At 44.0% G+C, this 25,242-nt stretch overlaps 1 protein-coding gene across 1 annotated transcript; it reads left to right on the top strand.

The window, feature by feature from the left end:
• LOC117351798 (eukaryotic translation initiation factor 4E-binding protein 3-like) lies at positions 1 to 24,756 on the top strand. The gene is made up of 3 exons (XM_033927616.1): positions 1 to 195; positions 10,723 to 10,896; positions 24,276 to 24,756. The coding sequence occupies exons 1-3, from the start codon at positions 60 to 62 to the stop codon at positions 24,305 to 24,307; spliced, it is 342 nt and encodes a 113-aa protein (XP_033783507.1). The 5' UTR covers positions 1 to 59; the 3' UTR covers positions 24,308 to 24,756.
• The last annotated feature ends 486 nt before the right edge of the window (positions 24,757 to 25,242 follow it).

The raw sequence follows: 25,242 nt of genomic DNA, 5'->3' as shown, positions 1-25,242 counted from the left end.
GGGGAGGGGGAGGGGGCAAGAAACTTTAGAGCAAAGGCAAGCGACGGGCTGCGGAGAAAATGGCGACCACCAAGTGCCAGCAGAGCGAGAGCCGCCCCATCCCCACCAAAGTCTTCTTCCTGAAAGATTTGTCGCAGCTGCCCGATTGCTACAGCAGCACGCCCGGCGGGACTCTCTTTTCCACCACCCCCGGAGGTAGGTGACCCCCCCCCCCCCCCGGGCTTGGACGTCGCCTTATTGCTTCAGGCCAGTGGTCCCTAGGACCTGGCAAAACCCCCAAATTAGTAGCAACACCCCCCTCCAAATTTGTCTCAAGTGCAGAAAATAGTCGCACAAATATAGGGAGAAAAATTCTCAGAAGCTAAATTTATGAAAAAAATACAGATTTACACTCTATCAAGTACTTGTATAATGTGGAATAGCAAAAGTATATATGCTCAGACCTGGAGGTGAAAGGAGTGTGTGGTGCAGTGGTTGAAGCTATACAGCCTTAGTACACGGGTTGTGGGTTCAAACCCTGCCCTGCTCCTTGTGACCCTGGGCATGTCACTTAATCCTCCATAGCCCCAGGTACGTGTGAGCCCACCGGGACAGGTAGGGAAAATGCTTGAGTACCTGATACTTAGATAACCTTGATAGGCGGTATATAAAATCCTAATAAAACTTGAAAGCCCCGAATATTCTTCGTAATACTCAGTGTACAAAATACCTTCAAATTGCACATCCCCCCAAAATTGGACAAAATGCTTATCTCCTTTAGGGTCCAGGTCGCAAGCAAGTTGGAAGTTTCAGCATTTGAAATGCTAGAGTCCTAATCCCGTGAAAAAATTTTGGACCCTGAGTTTCTGTTGTGATTTCTGGAGCAGGATCGCAATGTGGCCCCCACGTCGGGACCTTAAAGCAGATTAAGTGTTTTGTCCCCAAATGTTTTGCTGTGCAATTTGAAGACGATATTTTCCACATTGAGTATTATGAAGATATATGCAATGAGTGGGTTGGTGGGCGAGGTCATATTTGGGGCTTGATATAGTGAGAAGCATTGCTGTATGCTTTTTCATAAGGGAGCATTCCTTAGGTTTTCTTGTCAATAGCAGACTAAGCGCTTTTCCTCCAGGAACTTTGTTCGAAGCTGTCTTAAAACCGCTTAGGATAATCCAGGGTTGCAAGCCATTTCAGGTGCTGGTGCGGATCCACTGCCTGTCTGTGATATTCCGGGTTTTAAAGTTTGCAAACATTCCTGTGCAACTTGCAAGGGGCAAAGAGTGACATGTACAGCTTGGAGGCGTTTTCCTCATGTGTGTGCCAACTTATTTGGGTTGGAACTCGCACCCTTTGCAGCAGCAGATTGTGGCAAGTTGCATCCCTGTTCCTGGAGGCACCAGCTCTGTGGGGGCTTGAGCACCTCTAACGAACATACTCTTTCAATATGTCTAGTGAGGGGCCATGCGTTTTAAGTTTAGTATCTCCAGTCATTTTGAAAAGTTGGCTTCTATGGCCGGAGGGCTTCTTAGGGCTCCTTTTACAAAGGTGCGCTAGCGTTTTTAGCACACGCACTGGATTAGCGTGCGCTAGCCAAAAAATTACCACACGCTTAAAAGGAGGCAGTAGCGGCTAGCGCGCATGGCATTTTAGTGCGCTAAAACTGCTGGCGCACCTTTGTAAAAGGAGCCCTTAGTCTCGTACCCGAAGCGATATGGGGGTTAAGTGATTTGTCCCGAATCACAAAGAGCAGCAATGAGATTTGGAACTGGGCTTCCCCTGGCTGTCAGCCCAGTGCTCTCGCCACTAGGCTTCTCCACTGAATATACTGTATTTGTCTTTCCCCCTTCTTAATCCTTGCCTTTGTTTTTGCTCTTTTACTCCTCCCCTATCTTCAGTTTATTTCTCGTGATTTCTTGCACGTTGCCTCAAGGCACTCGGGCCCGGATGTTTTTATCCTCTGGAAGCTTATACACATTACTGTCTGTTGTTTTCTGCTTGTATTTTTCCTTCTCTAATATATCATCACCTGGTGGTTTATGTCTGGTCTTAGGCAAGTTCTTTGCATCCTATGTTTAAAGTTCTTGGAGAGCATTTTCAGAAAGGCACTTACATCCTGCAAAATTCATTTCTAAATCTAGAATTTTTTTTTTTTAAATTTTGCGATTGGGGGGGGGGGAGTTTCCATTAGTGTGGGGGAAAAAACGGTCTGGGTTAGGTGGAAGGAAGGATTTTAGTTGAGTAGGCATATGTTCAGGCGCCTCGGTTTTGTTTAATGGAAAATATCTTCCTAATTTAAGCGCCTATCTCTTTTTAATCCCCCCCAAGACTGTGATAGGGCCATCTTCACAGGATAACGAGTTGGGTGGCAGCCCTTGTATTTTTTTTTATCATGCGTGTCAAATGTGGATTCGGGGACAAGTGAGATTAGGATGCTGTGTGGTCAGTGTGCGCAGCAGAAAAGCGCCATTAGTACACCTGGTGAAGTGTATAATGCACCCTTCCTGGAGCAAATAGCTTTTACTGTGCTACCTCTCAGAAATACATGATGACCCCCCCCCCCACCCACCCATCTCTCAGTGACTAACTGTGCTTCAGAAGCAATATTCTTTCTTGTTAGGGGAAGAGAGCAACATAGAAGTTCATTGTTATAGATACACCAGTGTTGCTTGCACATGTGTGTGGGAGACCACTGCCGCTAATAGACTCCACCTTCATTCTCCTTCCTTGTTCTTGTCATCTTCAGTTCTTGGTTTTGTTGCCGTCTTTTCTCGAGTCATAGCTCCTTTTACAAAGGTGTGTTAGGGCCTTAACGCGCGGAATAGCATGCGTTAAAATGCTGTGCGCGCTAGCCGCTACCGCCTCTTGAGCAGGCTGTAGTTTTTCGGCTAGCACGTGCTAATCCGGTGCGTGCGCTAAAAACGCTAATGTACCTTTGTAAAAGGAGCCCCTAGACTTCATTTTTCTCTTACCATTCCTTTGTCTTCCATTGGATCCTCTTTTTCCTTCCCATTTTTATGCTCTCTGTCGACAGCAGAAGTAAATTCTCAGAACTGACATTTTTAATTACTAAAATGAACAGAAATCGTCTTTCTTACCTTCTGTTGCTTGGTGATTTTTATTTTTCTAATCCATTTTGTTCCTTATTTAAAATACTAGGCAACAAAGGTAAAAAAATGATTTATGAGTAATTAAAATGTCAGTTCTGAGAATTTACTTCTGCTGTCTGTTTTCCACTGTACAAGTATAGAAGGAAATGTGGAGGGGGTGATGCTTTATGTGATTAATATTGATGTGCAGCCCTAAAAAAATTATAGATAATGAAAGCAAGGCATGTGAAAGAAAAGGGGATAATGTGATCCAATAGAAGACCATGGAATGGTAAGCTTTATGTGATTAAAATTTTTAATTGTGATTATTAATCTAAGTTCCGTAATATTTATATTCCCCACCAACTCCTCACTTTACCTCTCTAATCCTTTTCAAGCCTCTTGTATCTGCCACCTTTAACCTGAGTATCGGAAGCCTGTCCTGCTTCCACCTGCCTCTCTCCACCCTCTTGTTTCAAAAAGCAAGCATATTTGAACTATGGATTCCACCCACCCCACCACAAAAAAAACTTTTGAACTTGCTTGTGATGCTGCCACTAACTGTGAAGCCTGCGAGACAAAGTATGCAAGTATCATGGGGTGTATGCGTGTGTTTTGGTGTTGAGTGTGGGGGGATTAGCACATGCCTTTTATGTAGGAACTAAAATGTATGGCAGCGAGGCTTTAAAAGTATTCCTCTCCAAAGCACAGAAGGAAATGGCCTCACAAGAAAATTTTGATATTTATGCTGAGCAAGTGGGTGGCACAGATGTATGCTGGCACTTCCATTTGTTCAGATATGGGCACGGTTAGCCACCCTCCCTGAAGAATCTTTGTGCACATCTGTCTGGCAAGCTCCCCTTGATTAGCATGCAGGTTCTGTTAGAGAACGACATGGGGACAAATTTTTCCCCATCCCCACAGGAACTCGATTTTCCCGGCGAGTTCTTTTCTTGGCCCTGCCTCCTTCCTGCAAACTCTGTCCTCATCTGCACAGGGACAGCGACAAAATTCATGAAGACGGGACGGAGACAAATATGACCCCCGTGTCATTCTCTACACTGTAGCACTCTAGAAATCAAAATGTACTATAAGTGAGCCAAGAATAGGACAATCAAGTCATTGTGACATCACTGATGAGGTTGGCTCTTAGGCATTGGTAGAATGAGCCATTATGATGTCACAATACCAGCTCTGGTTACGAGAGGCTGAAACTTTTCACACTATTTCTTCCATTTTCTATACTGCTCTCCCAAGTAGAGAATGACACGGGGACAAATTTTTCCCCATCTCCGTGAGAACTCATTTTCACATCCCGTCCCAGCAAGTTCTTTTCCTGTCCCTGCCCCTTTCCTGCAAGCTCCATCCTCATCTGCACAAGCCTCAAATACTATAAAATCATAAGCAGCAACATTCTAGAGCTCAGATTGTGATGTCATAATGCTTCATTCCACCAATGCCTAAGCTCCGTCCTCATCTGCACAAGCCTCAAACACTTTCAAATCCTAAGTAGCAACATTCTAGAGCTCAGATTGTGATGTCATAATGCCTCATTCCACCAATGCCTAAGCTCCGTCCTCATCTGCGCAAGCTTCAAACACTTTACAATCATAAGAAGCAACATTCCAGAGCTCAGATTGTGATGTCATAATGCTTCATTCCACCAATGCCTAAGCTCCATCCTCATCTGCACAAGGTGCAAACACTTTAAAATCCTAAGTGTTTGAGGCTTATGCAGTTAAGGCAGAACTTACAGGAATGGGACGGGGACAGCGAGAAAACACGAGAGGATGGAGAAAAAATGAGTCCCCGTATCATTCTCTAGGCTCTGTGCGCTTGAAACTAACATTTCAGCTTTCTGCATTACCCGGTATTAGTTCTGTGCTGGAACCCATATGTTTAGCTGTCTATGAGCGACTGTATCATGTTGGCTTTCAAGGGGCTTCCGTTGCTCCTTCTGCCCGGTCCCGCACAGCCACATGCACACATCTTAGAGGGGTAACGGTGGTTTGACGTGTGTGCATTTGTAGGCTGCGCTTAGGTGCAAGGCATATTCAAATGGTAACAGTATAAAACCATCTCATTCGGCGTAAGCAGCTGTTGAAAGCAAGAGACTTAGTGGAACATTCTGTTGCTGCATGGAGCTGGAATTCTAGGAAATAGGGCAAGTATCCAGTTGATGCTGTGGTGGCTTGCATAAATCACCTAGAAAATGTCATAAAGCCACAGAGCTGAAAAAAGATACACTGGTGCATAAGGTGAAATGTAAACCAAGCTGTGTAAGGTCATTTATAAGAACACAAATGCTGCCATACTGGGACCGATCAAAGGTCCATCAAGCCCGGGATCCAGTTTCCAATAGTGGTCAACCGAGGTCACAAGCACCTTTCAAGACTCAAAGGAGTAAAACACATTTTATGCAGTGGATTTCCCAAAGTCCACTTTAATGATGGCTTCTGGACTTCTGCTGTTGTACACTAGGACAAAAAGTCCAGGTTGGTGGTACAGATTTGGAGCCAAGTTGTGAAAGCTAAAAACACAGTTCTCTGAATTTTGCACGTGCCGTTTTGTGTATGGACTCAACCACACTATAATTTCATGTACCAGTTCAGTATATCTTTCTGTAAGTAATGTGGGCTAGATTTCCCTTTAAGATTTTCTTTGCGTTCATAAAGGGTTATGACTTGTTTGCATAACTGATGGAAATTTCACTTTGAAAAAAAAAAACCCCTAAACCAAGAAATTGTTTGTATAGTCCTTTTTCTAAAATGAGTTTGTATTAGTTCTACAGCAATTTTCCCAGATCTCGAACTGTGTAGGGAGCTTATGCATTTTCCACTGTTTACTTAGTCTAAAGTGTGTTTTGAAATGCAACAGGAAATGCATTCCAGGGATTTGGGTTGGAGGGTTTTTTGTTTTTTTTCCAAAGTTCTCCAGAACCTTCAATTCACTTCTTTTTGCCTTAAGCTCTTTTCACCCCTAATTCATGCCAGAGTTGCACTGGATGGTCGCTTGAAGAGCACCTTTGTGCCATACAGCACGTGAAGGAGAGGTGGGAACATCCGGCTTAGCGTCCCCTTTGGAACCACTGGGAGGGATTGTCTGCTGGTAGAAAATCCCTTCCAGAGCCCAACGCTGCCCCCACCCACCTGCAGGAGGGATGTTCGCTCCTTCCTGCCATCGGCCCAAACCCCCCCTCCCCGAACTTAGATATGGCAGGAGGGATGCCCACTCCCACCTGCCATTGGGACCCCCCCACCGTTGCCCACGGCCTGTTCCCCCCCCCCCCCCTTGGCACCTTTACGTCGGGAGCAGGGTTCCCCCCCTACTCCTCCGGCCAGCTCCTGTGCAATGTTGGCCTTAGGCCCCACCCCAGTGCATCATTGGTTCAGACGCCTCGGGCTCCTCCCCTTGGGTTCAGATGGAAAAACCCAGGTTTTAGATTTCCTCTTGATCATTAGAAAAAAATTAAACAGAATGATGGCGTTCTGTAAAGCTCCATCAGGCATCCATCTTAGCCAAGCTCCTCCCTCCTAGATACAATTCACACATTCTCATGTTTCAGGAGCTCAGGAGGTTCCTGAGATTCCAGGTGCTGGAGTGCCATTATCAGTCCTCTACGCTCCCTGTTGGTCTGGCAACAGCACCCTGCACGTTCACCAAGGTGGTGGTGGTAGTGGTAGCAGTGCATCTCCAAAGGGCAGCATTGCAAGTGCATCTATACCTGGACAACTGATTGATCAGAGCTCTGTCATTCTCTGAAGGAGAACAGGCAATGACTCAAGTGATCCAAGTCTTACAGAGCCTGGGCTGGATTGTAAATTGATTCTTTAGATTGCACCTAGCGGATGATTGACAACGGCATCAAAGGGCACCTGGGAGTTAGATGCTGTTTATAGAATCAGGGCCGTTATGTCTTCTATTTACTGTGAACCTACAAGACCTGGAACTTCCTTGAAGAGAAGACAAGGGAACTGGAACAAAGAAATGCTAGACTGTCGCCATTGAATGTACATACATATGCACATGTACTAGAGTGCTATTCTGTGCATGGAATTTTGCAAGACTTTAATTGCATGCAAAAGAGTATTGCATGGAATTGTAGGTGCTGATATATGCCAAAATATAACTGTTGCTAGCGTAGACCTACGTGTTTTCTCACATTAGTGTGGGTTATGGCTTTTTTAAAATTTTTTACACATAGCTCATTTGCATTTGATTTATTTACCATATTGGGAGCAATTAATTTTACGCATGCATTAGGAAACCCTGCTCATAATTAACACAAAGCCCTAGTACTGTATTTTCACCCATATACCACGCACACGGGTATAGCGCGTGGGGAACACATTTATGTAAAAAAAATTTAATATAGCGCGCAAACGCGTATACCGTGCATGCTAAAACCTCCTCTCGCCAACTCCAAACCGGCATCCTCCCCCCCGCTCGCTTACCCGAGAGAGCATTTTTTTTTTCATTCGAATCCAGCATTCCCCCTGCGAACCGGCATCCTCCCCCCCTGCTCGCGTCACCCCCCCTCCCCCGCAATCCTACATCCCCCCCCCCCAGCACCGCAAAACATCTCTTACCCGATTGGGCACCGGCACCAGCACCAATGCACAGGATGTGCCAGTGCCAGTGCCCGAAGATCCTCCCTCGTTGGGTTGGGCTGGGCTGGGCGGTGCGGTGCGAGAGAGATCCTCCTCCTTCCCAACGAGGGAGGATCTTCGGGCACTGGCACATCCTGTGCATTGGTGCTGGTGCCGTTGCCCAATCGGGTAAGAGATGTTTTGCGGTGCTGGGGGGGGATGTAGGATTGCGGGGGGGGGGTGTGACGCGAGCGGGGGGGGAGGATGCCGGTTCGCAGGGGGGATGCTGGATCGGATTGAAAAAAAAAAGTTGTAAAACGCGCTCACACGTATAACGCGCACGGTTTGTTAAAATCGTGTATAACGCGCGCGTTATATGCGTGAAAATATGGTACATAGCTTTCTGCATTCACCCTCTCAGTCTCCCATTTATAAGGGCATGGATATTTCTTGGTGGTTTGCAATCCAGCCTATTAAATTTTGAAACTTAATGAAAGTGCCTTCTTGATTTTTGCTGCTCATGTGATTTTGCTGAGTGCCACCAAAGTAAACAAATCTTCCTTTGAGTGTGTGTGCAAACTGACACAGGTATTATGCAATATGTAAGGTCCGTTACACTTCCCTTTTTGTGCTCTGCGAAGAATCAGTGGCTCACGTGTTCTTGCTTTTTGGAAGTTCCAGAGAGGGAGCTGGAGTGGAACATGGTCTTGTGACAGCAGATTTGGCTCTGCTAGTGTGGTGTAATAAGCTTTGTTTTGCTGTGGCCTCACAGTCAGGACAGAGACCAGACTGCTGCCTCTTATCTAGTATTCCCTGCTCTCCTGTTGCTCACATTTCCGTAAGATGTAGGGAATCTTCTAATATAATAAAACGGTAAGCCGCGCATGCGCAGTTCCTATGCTTGCGTCCGTTTTCCGTGAGCTGTAGCTAGGAAGTGCGCATGCGCGGCTTACGGTCTTCTTCCCCCCCCCCCCCCCCCCGCCGAGGTGGATGTCGGCTGCGGCAGGCCGAGGCGGATGTTGGCCGTGGCGGCTGCTGGCCGCCCGAAGCTCTCTCTCTCTCTTCCTCTCCCCTCCCCAAGGCGGATGTCGACCGCGGCGGCCCGAGTCGAATGTCGGCCGCGGCGGCTGCTGGCCGCCCGAAGTTCGCTCTCTCTCTTCCTCACCCCCCCCTCACCCCCGAGGCGGATGTCAACATAAGTAGGGCATGGAGTTCAGGAGGAAGGTATGGGGGGGAGGAAAATACTGCACAGGGAAGTGGGGTGGGAGGGAAATGCTGCAACACATGGAAATGGAGGGGCAGAAAAGGGGTTGATGGACAGGGGAAGAGGTGCTGATGAACAGGGAGGGGGGCAGAAAAATGAAGACAGGCCTACTTCTGGACAGATGATGGACAGGGGGAGGTAAAACAAAGAGAGAAGGGCTTCTGCTGGATAATCTAATCTAATCTAAACCTTAAGTTTATATACCGCATCATCTCCATGAGAATGGAGCTCGACACGGTTTACAAGAACTTAAAATAGTGGGTAGAGAAGAAGAAAAAGGATTACATGAACTTATGTGTAGAAGGGGGGAGAGAAAGGGGGGAAAGATAGAGCTACAATTTGCTGAAAAGATGAGCAGTGATGGGGTGGTGGAGGACACGGGAGGTAAAAGGAAGGGAGAATGGACAGGGGGAGCAGGCAAGGGGTGGTAGTGGACAGCCAAGGAAAAAAAAGACAGACTGAAATACAGAAAGCGGCTAAGGAGAGAGAAAAAAATAAAAAAGACAGACACACACACACATATTCTAGCACCCATTAATGTAACGGGCTATAAGACTAGTAATTCTATAACTTGCTGCCACAATGGGGCATGCTTGGCATCGGTTCTGCACCCAAGTCATTGTTTCCTTCTGCCATCGCAGGGCAGCATAAGTCCACTCTGACCGATCTATGAGAAAATGGAAAAAACATGTTTTGCTTGGTTTCTCTGCTTTCTGCCTCTGACGTACTGGGGATCCTGAAGGGGGTATGTAGAAGTCCGGTATACATAATGATTGGACATGGCATAGGTGAACTTACACCCTTCTGGCATCGGAGGGCAAGATAGAATACACACATACAAAGTCGCTTTGACTGAGTCAATGGCTAGTGCACCATTCTATAAATTGCACGTGTCAGCTTGGCAACATCACCATATGCCTCTGGTAGCCAGCCGGTACACGGAGCAGGAGCGATCTTCCTTCTGTCCCACTCCGTTCGAGGCTGCTCGCTGATTGGTTTCTGTGAGTTCTGCTGCGTGTACCAGCTTGCTACCAGGGACCCGAAAGGAACGCAGGGGAGGTGGAAATAGCCAGCGGCCTCGAACAGAGCAGGAGGGCAGGAAGATCGCTCCTGCTCCGAATACCGGCTGGCCACATGGGACCCAAGAGGTACGTGGGGGAAGTGGGAGGGAGGTGTAGATGTCAAATTTTGGCAGGCACAGGAGGCAGAAGAGATTCCTCCTGTCCCGCCCACCGCGAGGTCAGGAGGGAAGGCAGGCAGGGTTTTATTTTTTTGATTCATCTGGGATGGGAGATGGGTCTTGCAGCATGCCCTGTGGAGGCCTGCAATAGGACTGGGGGTGGGCGGGTAGGTGATGGCTCGAATATAAGCCGAGACCACCATTTTTGGGCCCCAAAATCTCAGCTTATATTCAAGTATATACGGTATGTGAAAGAAGCTGTGTGATTATATGCATGTTGCTTTTTTCCAAGTGGATCTGTGAATGTTTTGCAGGTTTTTGTGTTGTGTTTTTGTTGTAAGGCCGCTCATTTCTTCGCTGATATTTTCCCTGTCCTGAATAAAGAAATTCATTACAACATTCAGTTTGTAAAGATGGCCTCTCCGGAAGAGTTAAGAGAGCAGATGTTGAGCCTTTTGTGCATTTCAAGTGAAACGGGACTGCAGTGTTTGTTGGTCTTATAAATTTTCTTTTTTAATTCAGATTGTCTCCAGTTCAGCTTTTCCTTAGAAACAGAAGTCGATATGATATCGAAGTGGATTGTGCGAGTCTGAATTAATATTGCCCTTTGCTTATTTGCAGGTACAAGAATAATCTATGACCGCAAGTTCCTCTTGGAATTCAGAAATTCCCCCATCGCCAGAACTCCTCCCTGTTATCTTCCTGAGATCCCAGGAGTTACTTTAGTTCACCACCCCTCGGTATCCAAACTAGAGGATCTCAAAGAGCAAGAGGAGTTGGAGAAACAAAGCTCAGGTGAAAAGACTTTTATCTCTCTGCTAACCAGATGCTTCTGGTCACTTCTCCTTATTCTTTCCACACACAGTGCTCGGCACCCCGTTTGCCTCTCTGCCGAAATCACCGAGTCCCCTGCTGCAAAGCTTTGTAGTAGGTAGACTTTGCTTATCAAGTCTAGCAAATCTTTTAGGGGAATCCAATGAGGAGACATGTTCCAGTTAAGAAGCTTAATGGCTTTAAAAAGTTAAGTTAGTTGGGGGTTTTTTTTGGGGGGGGAACCCATTCCCATATGAGGTTATTCGATATTGAATGCAGCTATTCTGTTAGTAGCCATCAAAATTAATAAGTTTTACTGTTGTGGACTGGATATTGAAGAATTCAAAGTAGATAAATTATTACGTTTTGAATCCATGCTGACTGTTTTTGGTGACGTGGCGATGATAATACGAGCTCCAGTGGACCCTTAGAGGTCTGGAAGCCGAACATAGTGAGTGAGGTCTGTTCTCCACTTTTTAGTCTTTGATTTAACTGTCATTTTGATTGCATGCAGTACGAATGAGGTCCCAACAGTTTCTTAACTAGCAGAGCGTTAATACAGTGGTACCTTGGATTATGAGCATAATCCGTTCCAGGAGCATGAACTCTCAGGCCCAGCACAGGAAGCAGATCTGTAGGCACCGGCACGCACAGGACATGCTGATGCCGGTGCCGCTGCGGAGGCTACAGAAAAGTAAGAAGAGGTGGGTTGGGGGAACCTCAGGTCGCGGCGGGGGGGGGGGGGTGCCCGATGGTGGCCGGGGGGGGGGTGCCGGATCGCGGGAGGGGGAGGGTGCCAATTCGCAGGGGGGGGGGGGGGGCGCTCGCAAATCAAAGCGCGCTCGGTTTCCGAGGCGCCGATTTTGCGATTGTTTTGCTCGTCTTGCAAAACACTCGCAAACCGGTGCACTCGTAAACCGAGGTACCACTGTATTTTGAATTCTAAGAATCTTTTGGATGCACCTTTAATTTTTTAATACTGCACAAGCAATATTACTGTCTTCAAAACTGCTGGCTACAAATAGCAGCCCACGACAAGGGTGTGCTTAGGTTGTTGCACATGTGGATAATTTGATCTGGAATTTTAACTGGATCAGCTGCTAATCTGAGAACACACACGCTTTCCAGGATCCAAGGGCAGCCGTTTTGTTTACCAGACCCTGACGGTTAACTTGTAGATAAAGACTGAGAGCAAGCCTGAAATTGGGTGTGTAAAGAAGTACAGTATTATTGTAAGACAACAGATTAGGAAAAAAAAACCCCAAAACAACCCATCCAGTCTGCCCAGCAGTAAATTCTTACTTTTGGTAGATGTGCACACAAAGTTCCAAATGGAATCTAGTTCTCTATCCCTCGCCCAACCTTTCAGAGTACCACCTTCCTTGTAAGGTTGTACCTGCTGTTCTGTACAAGTTTCTCAGTGCTTCATTTTTATCCTTTTGCCATCGGGAATACTCCGCATTTTATCCCATACTTTTTTGAATTTTAGATCCAAATCTATTTTATTATCTGGCAAAAATATCAATACAGTGGCAAATACATCAACGACAGCTGCGCCTGCCCCACTAATACAACAAGTCTATACAAAGCAAAACGCTCCCCCCCAACCCCAAACTAATAAAAAAGTAAAATCCAAACTCCCACCTTTTTCTGAATTTTATCACCGTTTTTCTACCACCCCCAGAAGAGTTCTGGGCAGGGACAGACTTTTCAAATTAAGGGGAACCACAAGTACAAGGGGGCACTCGGAGAAATTGAAAGGGGAGAGGTTTAGATTAAACGCCAGGAAGTTCTTCTTCACACAGAGGGTGGTGGTTACATGGAATGCGCTGCAGGAGGATGTAGTAAGCAGGAACACGCTACAGCGATTCAAAGAAGCTTTGGATAAGTACTTGGAGGACAAAGGGATAGAAGGGTACAGATAAGAATAGAGGTAGAGTTAAGTTATAAAATTAGTCAGAGACCACTGTTTCAGGCAATAGGCCTGATGAGCCGCCGCGGGTGCGGACCGCTGGGCAAGATGGACCTATGGTCTGCCTCAGCGGAGGCAACTCTTAAGTTCTTATGTTCTACCTTTTTGTGAACTAATGTTCCTGAATGAGCCTCTCTTCTTGGAATCCCAGATTGTGATTCCATAATTCTAGAACTTCTTTTCATTGTCAAAGTTTTCTCTTGAGCAAATGCAAAAGAATTTTGAATAATTGGAAGGTGGTATCTTATCCTGCTCTTTTTTTATGACTTATTAGGTTCACACAATACAGATTTTTTCCCCCCATGTCATTCTCTAATCTGTAATTGTTTCTTTAGTTACCTCAAGGCACTTTGTTTCATGACGGTGAAGCATAAAGGGAAGTTCAAAGGTACTAGTACACCTATTGGGAGGACCAATGGATAAACATATGGTCCCTAAGGTAACACCCTCAGCTATAGATGAACTGTCTGTTTCTGGAGTCTCATTCTACTCAGTCTACTCTGTGCTAGACTGACATCTTCCCAAGTTGGCATGATTTCCATAGGTGGGATATCTACTAATCCACAGATACCCTCATCAATGAGCTCACAAAACTCTATTCCGTCAGCTGTGAACTGCTCCGACTTAACTAAGGTGGTCAACACCCTCAAGATATTACATTGAAAGATATTTGGAATATTGTAGTCAAGATAGAAGAGTGTATAAAATCAACTATTCCTCATCTTTGTTCCTTTTCTCAGAAAACAGTAGACAGATGTCTTGATATAGATTCTAAGATGGTGTCTGTGGATCATACGCTATCCTAGATTTCATCTGTTATGGTTTAATAATCAGCAACATCTGTTTTTATTAAGGATAGTTTATCCATAGACAATTGGAATTTCTTGAAAATAAATCTTGTGCTAGAGCATTATGGTATTTTGAATTTTCCTATATGTTGCCTCCTGGCACCTGTGAATTATTACGTAGATGATATAAGGAGGTATTACAATGATAAAGTTGAAGTTTGTGAATGTTATGTTTCAGTACCTCTGGCTGGTGTCGTGCAAGAGGTTACTTTAGAATTCTTGGAAACTTTATACATTCTTGGAAACCTCTCGGGAGGATATTTCAACTAGGGCAACCCTCTTGATAACTCTACCAACTGAACAGAAAAACAAACAAGAAGAAGGATGTTCAGTTTTGTAGATATCCAATCTGGATGTTTCCACTCAGCTGCATCGAAAAGAATTTCTTAAATTGAAAGACGGAGTGATTGCATTAGGAGGTATGGTATGTTCTTCCATGTTCCCCTGTAAATGTTTGCCAACTATTGATTCTGCTCATTGTGTATTTCGATCCTTGTCGGCTAGAAAGATTATGTATAGATAAAGAAGATTCCCTCGAAGGATGAAATGGAAATTTGAATTAACACAAGGTAAAGATGTAATGGTTCCAGTATTGTTTCCTGGTTCTATTTAATTTCCTAATGTTTGTTTACTTCTTTTTTGTAGATCATTTGTGCATCATTGATTTGGACTATGATTTATTGTATTTCATTGTTTTGGTGAAATATGTATATAGTCAAACCTTGGTTTGCGAGTAACCCGGTGTGCGAGTGTTTTGCAAGATGAGCAAAACATTCTTGCAAAATGTGTCTCGCAAACCGAGTGTTGACTCGATTTGCGAGCACCCACCCCCTCCCCGATAACCGGCATCGCTCCCCCCCGCTCGCTAAGGCCCCCCCCCGCTCGAACCGACACCCCTCGCCCGAACAACTTAAACTTACCCTCCCCCATCTGGCAGGTGCCACTAGAAGATCTTCCCTGCTTCTGCCGGCCTTGAGCACTCCCGCCCCCTCTCCCAACCATTGGCCCCTCCCATTATAATTGGCATCCAAACAGACCAATCGTCTTCCCTTACCGGCCTTCACAAGGGCCAGGAAGCCAGGGGGGGTCAGGCTTTAATGAGCGGGTGAGACACCACCCCTTCAATCCCAACTAGAGAATGACACGGTGAAAAAATCTGTCCCCGACACTGCATCATCCCCGGCCCACCATCCTCTGCACCGCCCTGTCACCGTCACCGCCATCCCTTTCACCGCCCCATCACCGCCACTGCCATCCCATTCACCGCCCCATCACCATCCCCGTCTAGCACCCATCTTCTTCCCTCCGCTCCCCCATAGTCTGGCATCTGTCTTCTTCCCTTCCAGCGTCTTCTCCCCACTCTGCCTTTCACATTTCCTTTCAGGGTCTGTTCCTCTCTACCCTCTTTCAATGTCTGTTCTATTCCTTTCCACCACCACCCTTCCCTCCCTCCTTTACCATCTGTTCCTTTCTACCACCCTTCTTTCATATCTTCTATCAGTCCCTCCACCATCACTAGCAGTCTCTCTTCTCCCTTACCATGAGCAAATAGAACTTCTGAAAATTGTATTGCTGAGGCATTATTTCTAGTACGCCTTTTTTTCCAGATGGATAATGACATCAATTTTATAATTCTTACTGTCTGCTCTGATTTCATTCACAATTTGGTTTGTGTTTTGTACCTGAGGATTCCATGAGGCATTTAACCTTTTCCTGTCTCTTCTGTGATTTCAAGTTGATTCCTTCAATAATGGAGTCTCAAGGCAGTAGCAGTTTTCTATTTTGGGCTCTTTTGACATTGTTTAAGGGATTTCTTGTACATTTGGTGCTGGTCTTCTTTGATGAGGTCACTTCAGAATCTATTTCCAAGGAAGAGAAACTTTTTCCCTTTCACCCCCTCCTTCCTTGTGTGAGCCAGAGCACGTGGTCTCCGCAATCAAGTAATTTTATATCATTTTCATTCTATTCATTCATAGAAATTAAAGTCTAGGTAATGCCAGTCACATAACAAAACATGATTTTACAAAAATAATTCCCTGCACAGTCAAGCCTGCAAGGATTGCCAGATGTCTTTCACCAGCTCCCCTCCCTCCCTCCCCCTTACCTTTGTGGCCAAGTCAAAATGATCTACCAACAATAAAATTTTAAAAACACAAAGCGCGCTGTACGCAGAGAAAATGTTAATTATCATTTATATTCCGCGGGTTTTCAAAGAGGTCAAGGCAGATGACTTTATGCAATGTCACCTCAGTAACAACTATACAAAAATAGACAAATATTCCCCCTCCCTTTTTACTAAACTGCGATAGCGGTTTTTAGCGCAGGGAGCTGCGCTGAATGCCCCACGCTGCTCGCGACACTCATATGCTCCCTGCGCTAAAAACCGCTATTGCGTTTTAGTAAAAGGGGGCCATAGTGCAAAATATAGACAGCAGATATAAATTCTCAAAACGGACACATTTTGATCACCAAGTTGAAAATAAAATCATTTTTCCTACCTTTTTGTCTGGTGATTTCATGAGTTTCTGGTCCTTCTTCTTTCTTCTCCTGCCCCCCCTCTTTCTTTCTCTCTCCCCCTGACTCCCCTCTTTATTTTTGCCTTTCTTTCTCTCTCCCCCTGGCCCCCCTCTTTATTTCTGCCTTTCTTTCTCTCTCCCCCTGGCCTCCCTCTTTATTTCTCTCTCCCCCTGGCCCTCCTCTTTCTTTCTGCCTTTCTTTCTCTCTCCCTTGACCCCCTCTTTATTTCTGCTTTTCTTTCTCTCTCCCCTTGGTCCCCCCCTCTTTCTTTCTGCCTTTCTTTCTCTCTCCCCCTGACCCCTCTTTATTTCTGCCTTTCTTTCTCTCTCCCCCTGGCCCCCCCTCTTTATTTTTTCCTTTCTTTCTCTCTCCCTCCCTAGCCCCCACAAAGCCATTGTGCCAATTTCTCACTTCCACGATTCTTTCCCTACCCTCAACCCAAGCCAGCAGCCGATTTCTCCCTGCTCCTTCCCCGATGTCCTGAACTTCATCGGGCAGCAGCAGCATTCACAATTCACTGCTGTTGCCTGCTTCAGGCCTTCCTCTCTGTCGGGTCCTGTCTTCATGAAAACAGGAAGTAGGCAGGACCCGGCAGAGAACAAGGCCTGAAGCATTGTTACTTTTTATTAATATTTGTAGGAAAAAGGGAGGAAGGTGCAAGCCTCAAAGCAGAGCACAGTGAACAAAAAAGAGGCACCGGAGATGCCAGATAACAACCTGCGGTGACAAATGCTTTATTGACAATACATTTCAAAGTTCAATAATGAGTCCATTGAATGCTGCAGTTATCAAAGTCCCGACAAGGATCCAAGTTTCGGCGATACTGTCATCTTCCTCAGGGGACAATAGAGTACTGAGTTCAAAGAAGTGTGGGATGAACACAGAGGATTTAGAATCAGAAAATAATATTCAATATTGAACTAAGGCCAGTACTGGGCAGATTTGACGGTCTGTGTCTGTATATGGCTGTTTGGTGGAGGATGGGCTAGAGAGGGCTTCAATGGCTGGGAGGGTGTAGATGGGCTGGAGTAAGTCTTAACAGAGATTTCGGCAGTTGGAACCCAAGCACAGTATCGGGTAAAGCTTTGGATTCTTGCCCAGAACTAGATAAGAAGAAAATTAAAGCTTTGGATTCTTGCCCAGAAATAGATAAGAAGAAAATTAAAAAATTTAAATTGAATCAGGTTGGGCAGACTGGATGGACCATTCGGGTCTTTATCTGCCGTCATCTACTATGTTACTATGTTACAGAGTTAATATATAATAAACATTATCACTAAAAGCAAACATACCCAATTCCCTCCCCTTTTTTCCCCATTTTAGAACTGTAATTACATATTAAATAATATGCGACTGCGAGTGTGTGGTGTTAATGTATTTAAATAAGGTTGCCAAATAATAAAAAATTGTCTTCCCCGTCTAGTGTCCCATTCTGATAATTGCAGACTTTCCATTGTTAAACTGTGTAACATTCTAGAACGCCAATGACTATATGTTGGTCTTAAAGGTCCAATCCAAAGAGTAAAGTATGACTTTCAAACCTGATAAGATTGTTCTTTGAAGAAAGCCTTTTAGTCCTCTTGGAATAGGACGCTTAACATCAAAAATCAAAAATCTATACCTGGTTATAAAATTGTACAGCGTCTTGCTGCTCTTTTTTTTTTTTTGTCTTGCTGGTTCTCGTGTTGGCTGTGCTTGGTTTTCTTTGCTCAATTAAAAATGATTTAAACATAAACCCCCAGTTCTATTAAACTGCGCTAGCAGTTTTTAGTGCAGAGAACCGCGCTGAATGACCTGTGCTGCTCCCGACGCTTATAGGAACTCTATGAGCGTCGGGAGCAGCGCGGGCCATTCACCTCGGCTCCCCGTGCTACAAACTGCTAGCACAGTTTAAATAGAAGAAGCCCAAAATTATACAGCAATGAAATTAGCCATGGAACCAGCAAATGGGGTACGTTTTAGGATTTCAATAGCTGGTCCGTAGATGTGGAATGCCCTGCCAGGGATTTTGAGGCTGTTTAATAATAAGATGGTTTTAAAGAAATTGCTAAAGACCCATTCATTTGTTAAGGCTTTTTTTTTGTTGTTGTTTGTTTACTTTTGCAGTGTTTCAGGGAGATGGTACATTGAGGTCTTGGCAGTTAACAGTTTTAATTGGGCAGGATGAATTTTATGCATTGTTGAGTAACATAAGTGCAGCTAAAAGTCTTGTCATGTTTTGTTAAATTTTGTTAAACTGATGTATTCCTAGATATGTTTGTTTTATATGTAAAGTACAAAACCAGAGTGGAATTGTCCCAATCAGAATGTTGAGCACCAAAAAAGTGTCCTTCAACTCATCTGAAACCTATAAATGCCTTTATTCATCCAAAATCTCGTATATACATCCAATGATTCAACGACCCGACATGCACATGTTTCGGACCAACCAGCCTGCCTTAGGAGACTTATGAGGCTTCAACGGATATATTAGAAAACTATATGAAATGTAAAGATGCACATACCCTCTACATGCAGCCAATTCAAAGACTCCTGACGCAGGCCGGTTGCGCCGAAACATGTGCATGTCGGATCGTTGAGTCATTGGATGTATATACGAGATTTTGGATGAAAAAAGGTATTTATATGTTTCAGATGAGTTGAAGGACACTTTTTTGGTGCTCACCATTCTGATTGGGACAATTCCATTCTGGTTTTGTACTTTTGAGTCCGTGGTTTTGTTTCCCCTGTTTCATCTTGTGTTTTATATGTAATCCACTTAGGGCCTCTTCTATCAAATTGAGCTAGCAGTTTTGTGTGTGTGTATGTTTTAAACTGAAATTTTTTGTCAAATATTTCCACACCAAACTCGACAACAATACAGAATACAACAGCAGACTATGCAAGGACATCCATGTGAATCCTTCACGGAGAACTAAGAGGCCCACCACCCCCGCACTCCAGCGTCAAAAGTTCAAAAGAGATCTCCTACCTCTATGGGACTGATCCTCCCAGACAAGGGCCCATAGTCTCCTAAATTTATGCCATTGACCGGGGTCATCCCTGCGGACATCCAAATATTCAAATTTTAATAAAGTAAACAGTTCGTTTCTCCACATAGTAACAGTGGGCACCTCAGCTTGGCGCCACAACACAAGGATATATTTTCTAGCCAATAAGGAGGCTTTGTGCAGCAGCAAATTTCCCCCTCTAGACAAACCCAACTTGAAAAAAGAGTGCATAGCAGTTTTTAGCGCAGAGAGCCACACTGAATGGCCCGCGCTGCTCCCGACGCTCATATGAACTCTGAGTGTCGGGAGCAGCGCAAGTCATTCAGCACAGCTCACCGTGCTACAAATTGCTAGCGCAGTTTGATAGAAGAGGCCCTTAGGCTTGAAGTGGAATAAAAATTTTTTTTAAAATAAAATGTAAACCATTTTGGTTATAACCCAGAAAGGTGGTTATATCAAATCTGTGATCCTTTACCTTTTTATGTTTAAATTTTGCTGTAGGGAGAAAAAGTGAAAACATAATGAGATTTTGAAAGACGGTATTACCAGCAGATTTTAGGGAAGGAACTGGGGACTCAAACAGAATTAATTGCTGTAGACCTGTCTCAAATTTACGATTTCTCTATCCTTTTAAGCCAATGTTATCACTTTTTTATTTGTTTTACTGGTTCTAAAAGAAATTTAGCCGATCTGATTTGTGCCATACTGAGTTTTTCCGTTGACCGAACGACAAATAGGAGAGCATCTTCAAATGTCAAGTATGCAGTAGAACAGAATAAGAGAGACGAGTTGGCTGACCTCGGGTCTCCGTAACCGACCATGAAATTAAAAACTTTTCAAAAATAAAAGCACAGACCAGTTCCAGGGCTCTCCAATCTAGGAAAGCAGTAGCGTGAAGATGATGTAACACTATTTTTGAGGGTATATGAGGATACTCTGTATGAGGTCTTGCTGCTTTGAAGTACAGTGTACATTCAGTTTCTAATAGGGTTGGTGAAGGGGGATAAAAGGCTGAGTGTACTGTCCATAATCAGAATCTTGGAATCTCTTTGGAATACGAAGCAGTAGAGAGGGCTAAGAATTAAATTGCTGATAATTTACAATTATAAATTCAGTCAATAGCAGCTCTGCATTTTGCCTGTCACCTGCTCAAAAGTTCTAATCAAAACTTTGAGAATGCTCTTATAAGAGCCATAAGATGGCAAAGGCATTATATTAACCTGAGTTGGGGAAGGGAGAGCTGCACAAATGGGTCCTTTTACTAAGGCGCGCTATAATGGATGTGTTAATATTTAGCACACACAGATATTTAGCCCACCTTAGTAAAAGGACCCCATTGTGTCCTGAAAGGTAGACCAGACCGGAATTTTGGTGCCCCGGACCAGGGCCACGTGGTCCATAGCATGAGTCGACCATGACTATAAGTATGCTTAATTTAAATATGTGTACCCTTGGAGTGAAAAGAAGAGAGAGAGAGATAAAATGTTCAACTATTGTCAAAGGACCAGGGGGCAGGCTTCATCCAGCAGAAAGGAAGCTTTAGGAAGAGGAGTTGTGATGGTGCGAAAAGGAGGAGCACCTGGGACGAATCTAAAGAAATAGTTCTTCCTGGGGATGGAAGATGCGTGGCATGGACTGTCAATGGAGGCGATGTAGCTGGAAAAAAGTCTTCAAGAAGGTTCTGGGACAAGCTCAGCTGCAAGAAAGGAAAGAATGAGGATGGGCCTTGGGGTTTTCATACCATGGGGTTTTTTAAAAATTATTTTTAACCACACATCCAAACAAATTAACTGGTACATCCATTTTGTGTACAATAACAAAGGTATAAACAACAACCCTACAACTTTATTCAGTTATACGTTGTGTTTCTGTGCTGGTGCTTTAATAATAACTTTGTTTTTATATACCGCAATACCACAAGCAGTTCAAAGCGGTTTACAGGGGAAGAGACTGTACACAGACAGCGATGTTACAGAAAAATACTTTCATATTACATTAGCAAGCCAAGAGTAGTCGAGATTTATCCGGAAGCATTTCAAAGAGACAACAAGGCAGGAAAGGAGTCAGAGAAATTTATCAAAGAGATAGGTTTTAATTGATTTCCTGAATGTTTGGTAGGAGGGTGCATTTGAAATGAAGGTGGTTAGACATTTATTCCATTTGCCTGCTTGGAATGGTAATGATCCATCTTTAGTTCATTTGGCTTGCTATATCACCTTTCACATATAGAGGCAAAGAAATTTACATTATTGAATAAAAGGCAAGAAATAAAGAAAAATTAAGAGAGCCTTAACTTGGCAGAGATGTTGGGGGACGGGCCAAGGAACAAGGGCAAGCTAAAATACAATCATAGGACTGTATAAGCATGTGGAGTTTGCCTCTCCCAAATTTAGGTGTGGCAGAAGCATAAGCCTGATCTTGTACCTGGATTTAATGAAGCTGAGCTACAAAACAAAAAAAAAAAAATTAAGGCATAATTGGCCTATATGTGTAGGAGACTTGAGAATGAGACAACCAACCATCTAAAAATATCTTGTATTTTCTCCTTTTAACTGGCTGCATAACTTATATATATCACATTGGTATTGGGGTCTAGGACAATTCATTGTGACCATTTCAGTGCGATGAATTGGCTGTGATAAATCAGATTTCAGCATTTGGGAGGCAATATTCTCCCCCAAGCCCAAATTATACCATGGTGCTCCCCTCCCTCCCCTCCCCCTACACACACATATAACTTCCCTATAATTAAGCCGCCAAGCAAGACCAGTGACCTGCACGAGAGTCTGCCCCGGTGCAACAGGGCGAAGCCGGGAAGTGGTGGTGGAGAAGTGCTGCTGGAGCAGCTGCATCGTGTCCATCAGCTGCTTGTCGGGAGCCCGGGCCCTAGGGAGAGAAGCTGCCACTGGAGCTTTCAGTTGCTTGTTGCAGGTACCGGGGAGGGGGTGTCTCTGTGCCGCTTGAATCCCTGTAATGGGATGATTCATCGCAGCTGTTTCATTACAGCCGCAGTGAAATGGCCATAACAAAATGTCTCATTCTATTGGTATTGGGTATCTATATTTTTCTTTTTGGATGGATGTTCAGTTAACCTACAACACGTTTGGAAAGCAGTGGTGCTGTTCCCAGTGCATAAGTCTTGTTTAGACGCGTTCTAAGCGGTGAGGGGCTCAGACTTGTACTTGCACAAATAGCATACACAACATGAGAGGGAACACTTTATCATGGTGACAACTGGAACCCCACTCATGGCTGCTGGTTGAGGCTGTGTGTGTTCAAAGAATTTCTCAAAATAGGCCATGGCTTGAGCATGTGATCATAGTGTGATGGTCTGTTTATGCTTTGCAGCTGGATAGAGTTATATGTGCAATACTTAGCAAGTCTCCTTGGGTGACAGACATTCCAAAGATTGTAGTTCTACCCTGCATGCATTTCAGAATGTGCAAAAGTACAGAAAGCTAGCAGATATTACTTTTCTATATTTAGATTTACAGTCTAGAAGACTTGAAAGTTAAGTATGTGAGCAGTCTGTTTTTACTTTTTTTTTTTAGTAATTTATCAGCTCCAAAACTGAGTGTTATATACCTACTTTGCAAATACGGACCCTGCTCAAGGGGGGTGTAACCTGTATGCCATGTTAAACTCATCTACCTGTCCTCTCTGTGAATCGCACGTTCTGATTAATCAGAAATGAGACTGGCTGGTGGAAGCAAAAAGAAAATTCTCCCACTGTGTTGGCCTAAGATTACATTACATTACAGATTTCTATTCCGCCATTACCTTTCGGTTCAAAGCGGATTACAAAAAGTTATGGAAGAAGGGTTACAAAGTTAGATCAGAGATCGTTTCCAAGAGAGGGTTAAGTAGGATCAGGGGTTAGGGAGGGGATGGTAAGAAGGAGGTATTCGTGGTATTAAGCTTTATTCAGGGATTTCTTGAAGAGTATAGTTTTTATTTCCTTTCTGAACATCTTGTAATCTGGGGTTGTTCTCAATAGGTTGGAGATTTGGTTATCTATTTTTGCTGCTTGAGTGGCTAGTAGGCCGTCGTATAGTTTTTCCCGTTTTACTTCTTTGATTGGGGGGTAAGTGAATGGGGGGAGGGTGTTTTTCTATGCCTGGTAGAGGTAGTTTGGATGAAGGGCAAGGGAGGGGATATAAAACACTTTTTTGTGTTGTCTGGAAGAATAAATATGCAAATTCCGTATTGAGATAACATTGTTCTGAAATAATTGAACTGGGAACTTCAAATTCCCTCTAAATGCACAGAATTAATTTAAGGGGGGGGGGGCTGGCTTATAAAGCAACCAGAGCGCATGTGTGTATTTCATAGGTACAAATAATCCACAAGTGATGAACGTTTTTCAGAGGAAGGAATGTTCTAGACACAAAGGTCATAAGATGAAGCCCAAATGGGGTTCAGACTCGGACGTAGCTTATGGAAATCTTTATTCATTCAGAACAGAAGTAGTGTTGGGGACTCCATCTTTTAATTCTGCTTTATTCTTCTTAAGTTGCAACAATTGGGACTACAAAGGCGACTCCCAGTTTTTTTTTCTTTTTTAATTCATTTTAAACTGCTACTTAATGGTCTGTTTGCTTCCTATGGCTGCTTTAGTCCACTGTGCTGACCGCTTTCATTATGTTCTTCACAGAGCCTGCAAGGTCGTCTTCTGCATCTTTCTTCTAATACGGAGCTCCGCTTTGTGCAGGCATAGAATAATTTTCCCTTGTGCCCCTGGTTTCTACTTGTGTACATTTGTTCCATTCTGTGTGACATCTCATGTGCCCATTTCTCTGGTCCTGAGCATAAATTTAAGACCCGAGCCATAACTGTCAATAAAGATGATTTAACTAAAAAAAAAAAAAAAAAAATCAACAAAAAACTTCCAGAGAAGCCAATGTGGGATCCTAACTTGAAAATTGACACCTTGCGCTTTGTTAAGGTGTGGTTGATTCTTGTTAAAATTGGTTAGGACATCGGGCAATGTTGTGACTTAATTTTTAATTCTTAACGTTTCCTCCTTTCCGATAGGTGATGATGCTCAGTTTGAAATGGATATTTGAACAGCCCGTCTGATTTGGATGGACATCTTTTTTTTTTTTTTTTTTATTTGGCATCCAGAAACTTTACATGTTACTCCGTAATCAGGCTCTCCTTTGCTACCGACAAGCCAACAACAAAGAGGTTTTGTTGACGGAAGGTGATGGGGAATGTAAAATTGATTTTTTTTTTTTAAAGGTGCTTTTTATTTCTTTATAGTTCGGGGAAGGGGGGAATATTTTTTTTTTTTTTTTGCAAAAAAAATATTTTATGTTAATTTGATGCTTGGTGAGCTCTGGAGAGATGCTCATCGTACTAGACTATGTTAAATAAGAGCATTTCTAAATCTTTATGTAAACTGTGATACGTCCAGGCTGTGGCGGGTGCAAAATTCTTTTTGGGAGGAGCAGCTGTTGAGCATTGAGAGAAAGTGATACTTTTTACAGCTGTTCAATAAAAGTCTCAGACAGTTGTCCTGAATGTTCTTTGATGACACTTGACATTCTGTTCCCAGACATTGGTTTATTATCTTAACATTTTGTTTAGAGCTTAGGCTAGTGATGGCGAAAAAGGTAGTTCTCAAGCAAAGGCCACTGAAAGCAAAAGCATACTTTGACTAGAAATGGCAAGAGAAGCTTCAAGAAAACAGGAGATGGTGACTTCCCAAAACTTGGAAAGTAGAAAACAAACAGCAAAGGAAGACTCTGGTGCTTGATATCTTTTCTTAATATATCGTGACTTGACATGATCGTCTTTCGGCCCAACCGGGCCTGCCTCAGGAGTCTAGTGGTAGAGTGATGTGATATCTAATATCTTCCTAAGAAATGCACAAATATCTTTTTTTACAGCGTAGCAAATGGCTCAATAAGCCGGCGCAGTGTTTCTGAAAAACATGCTGTCCTCCACAAGACGCAGGGGAGCAGGAGAGGCGCCGGCTGCCTGCCTACAGGATGTGCCT

This window comes from Geotrypetes seraphini, chromosome 18 (assembly GCF_902459505.1).
Source record: "Geotrypetes seraphini chromosome 18, aGeoSer1.1, whole genome shotgun sequence".
NCBI classification, from domain to species: domain Eukaryota; kingdom Metazoa; phylum Chordata; class Amphibia; order Gymnophiona; family Dermophiidae; genus Geotrypetes; species Geotrypetes seraphini.
The sequence above is the reverse complement of the archived record's forward strand: the minus strand, read 5'-3'. Positions and strand labels throughout refer to the sequence as shown.

Excerpts from the sequence above, each read along its gene's own strand:
- LOC117351798 (XM_033927616.1), top strand. The coding sequence starts at position 60 with ATGGCGACCACCAAGTGCCAGCAGAGCGAGAGCCGCCCCATCCCCACC. Across the intron at positions 196-10,722 it reads CTTTTCCACCACCCCCGGAG|GTACAAGAATAATCTATGAC; the intron begins GTAGGTGACCCC and ends GCTTATTTGCAG. Across the intron at positions 10,897-24,275 it reads GTTGGAGAAACAAAGCTCAG|GTGATGATGCTCAGTTTGAA; the intron begins GTGAAAAGACTT and ends CCTTTCCGATAG.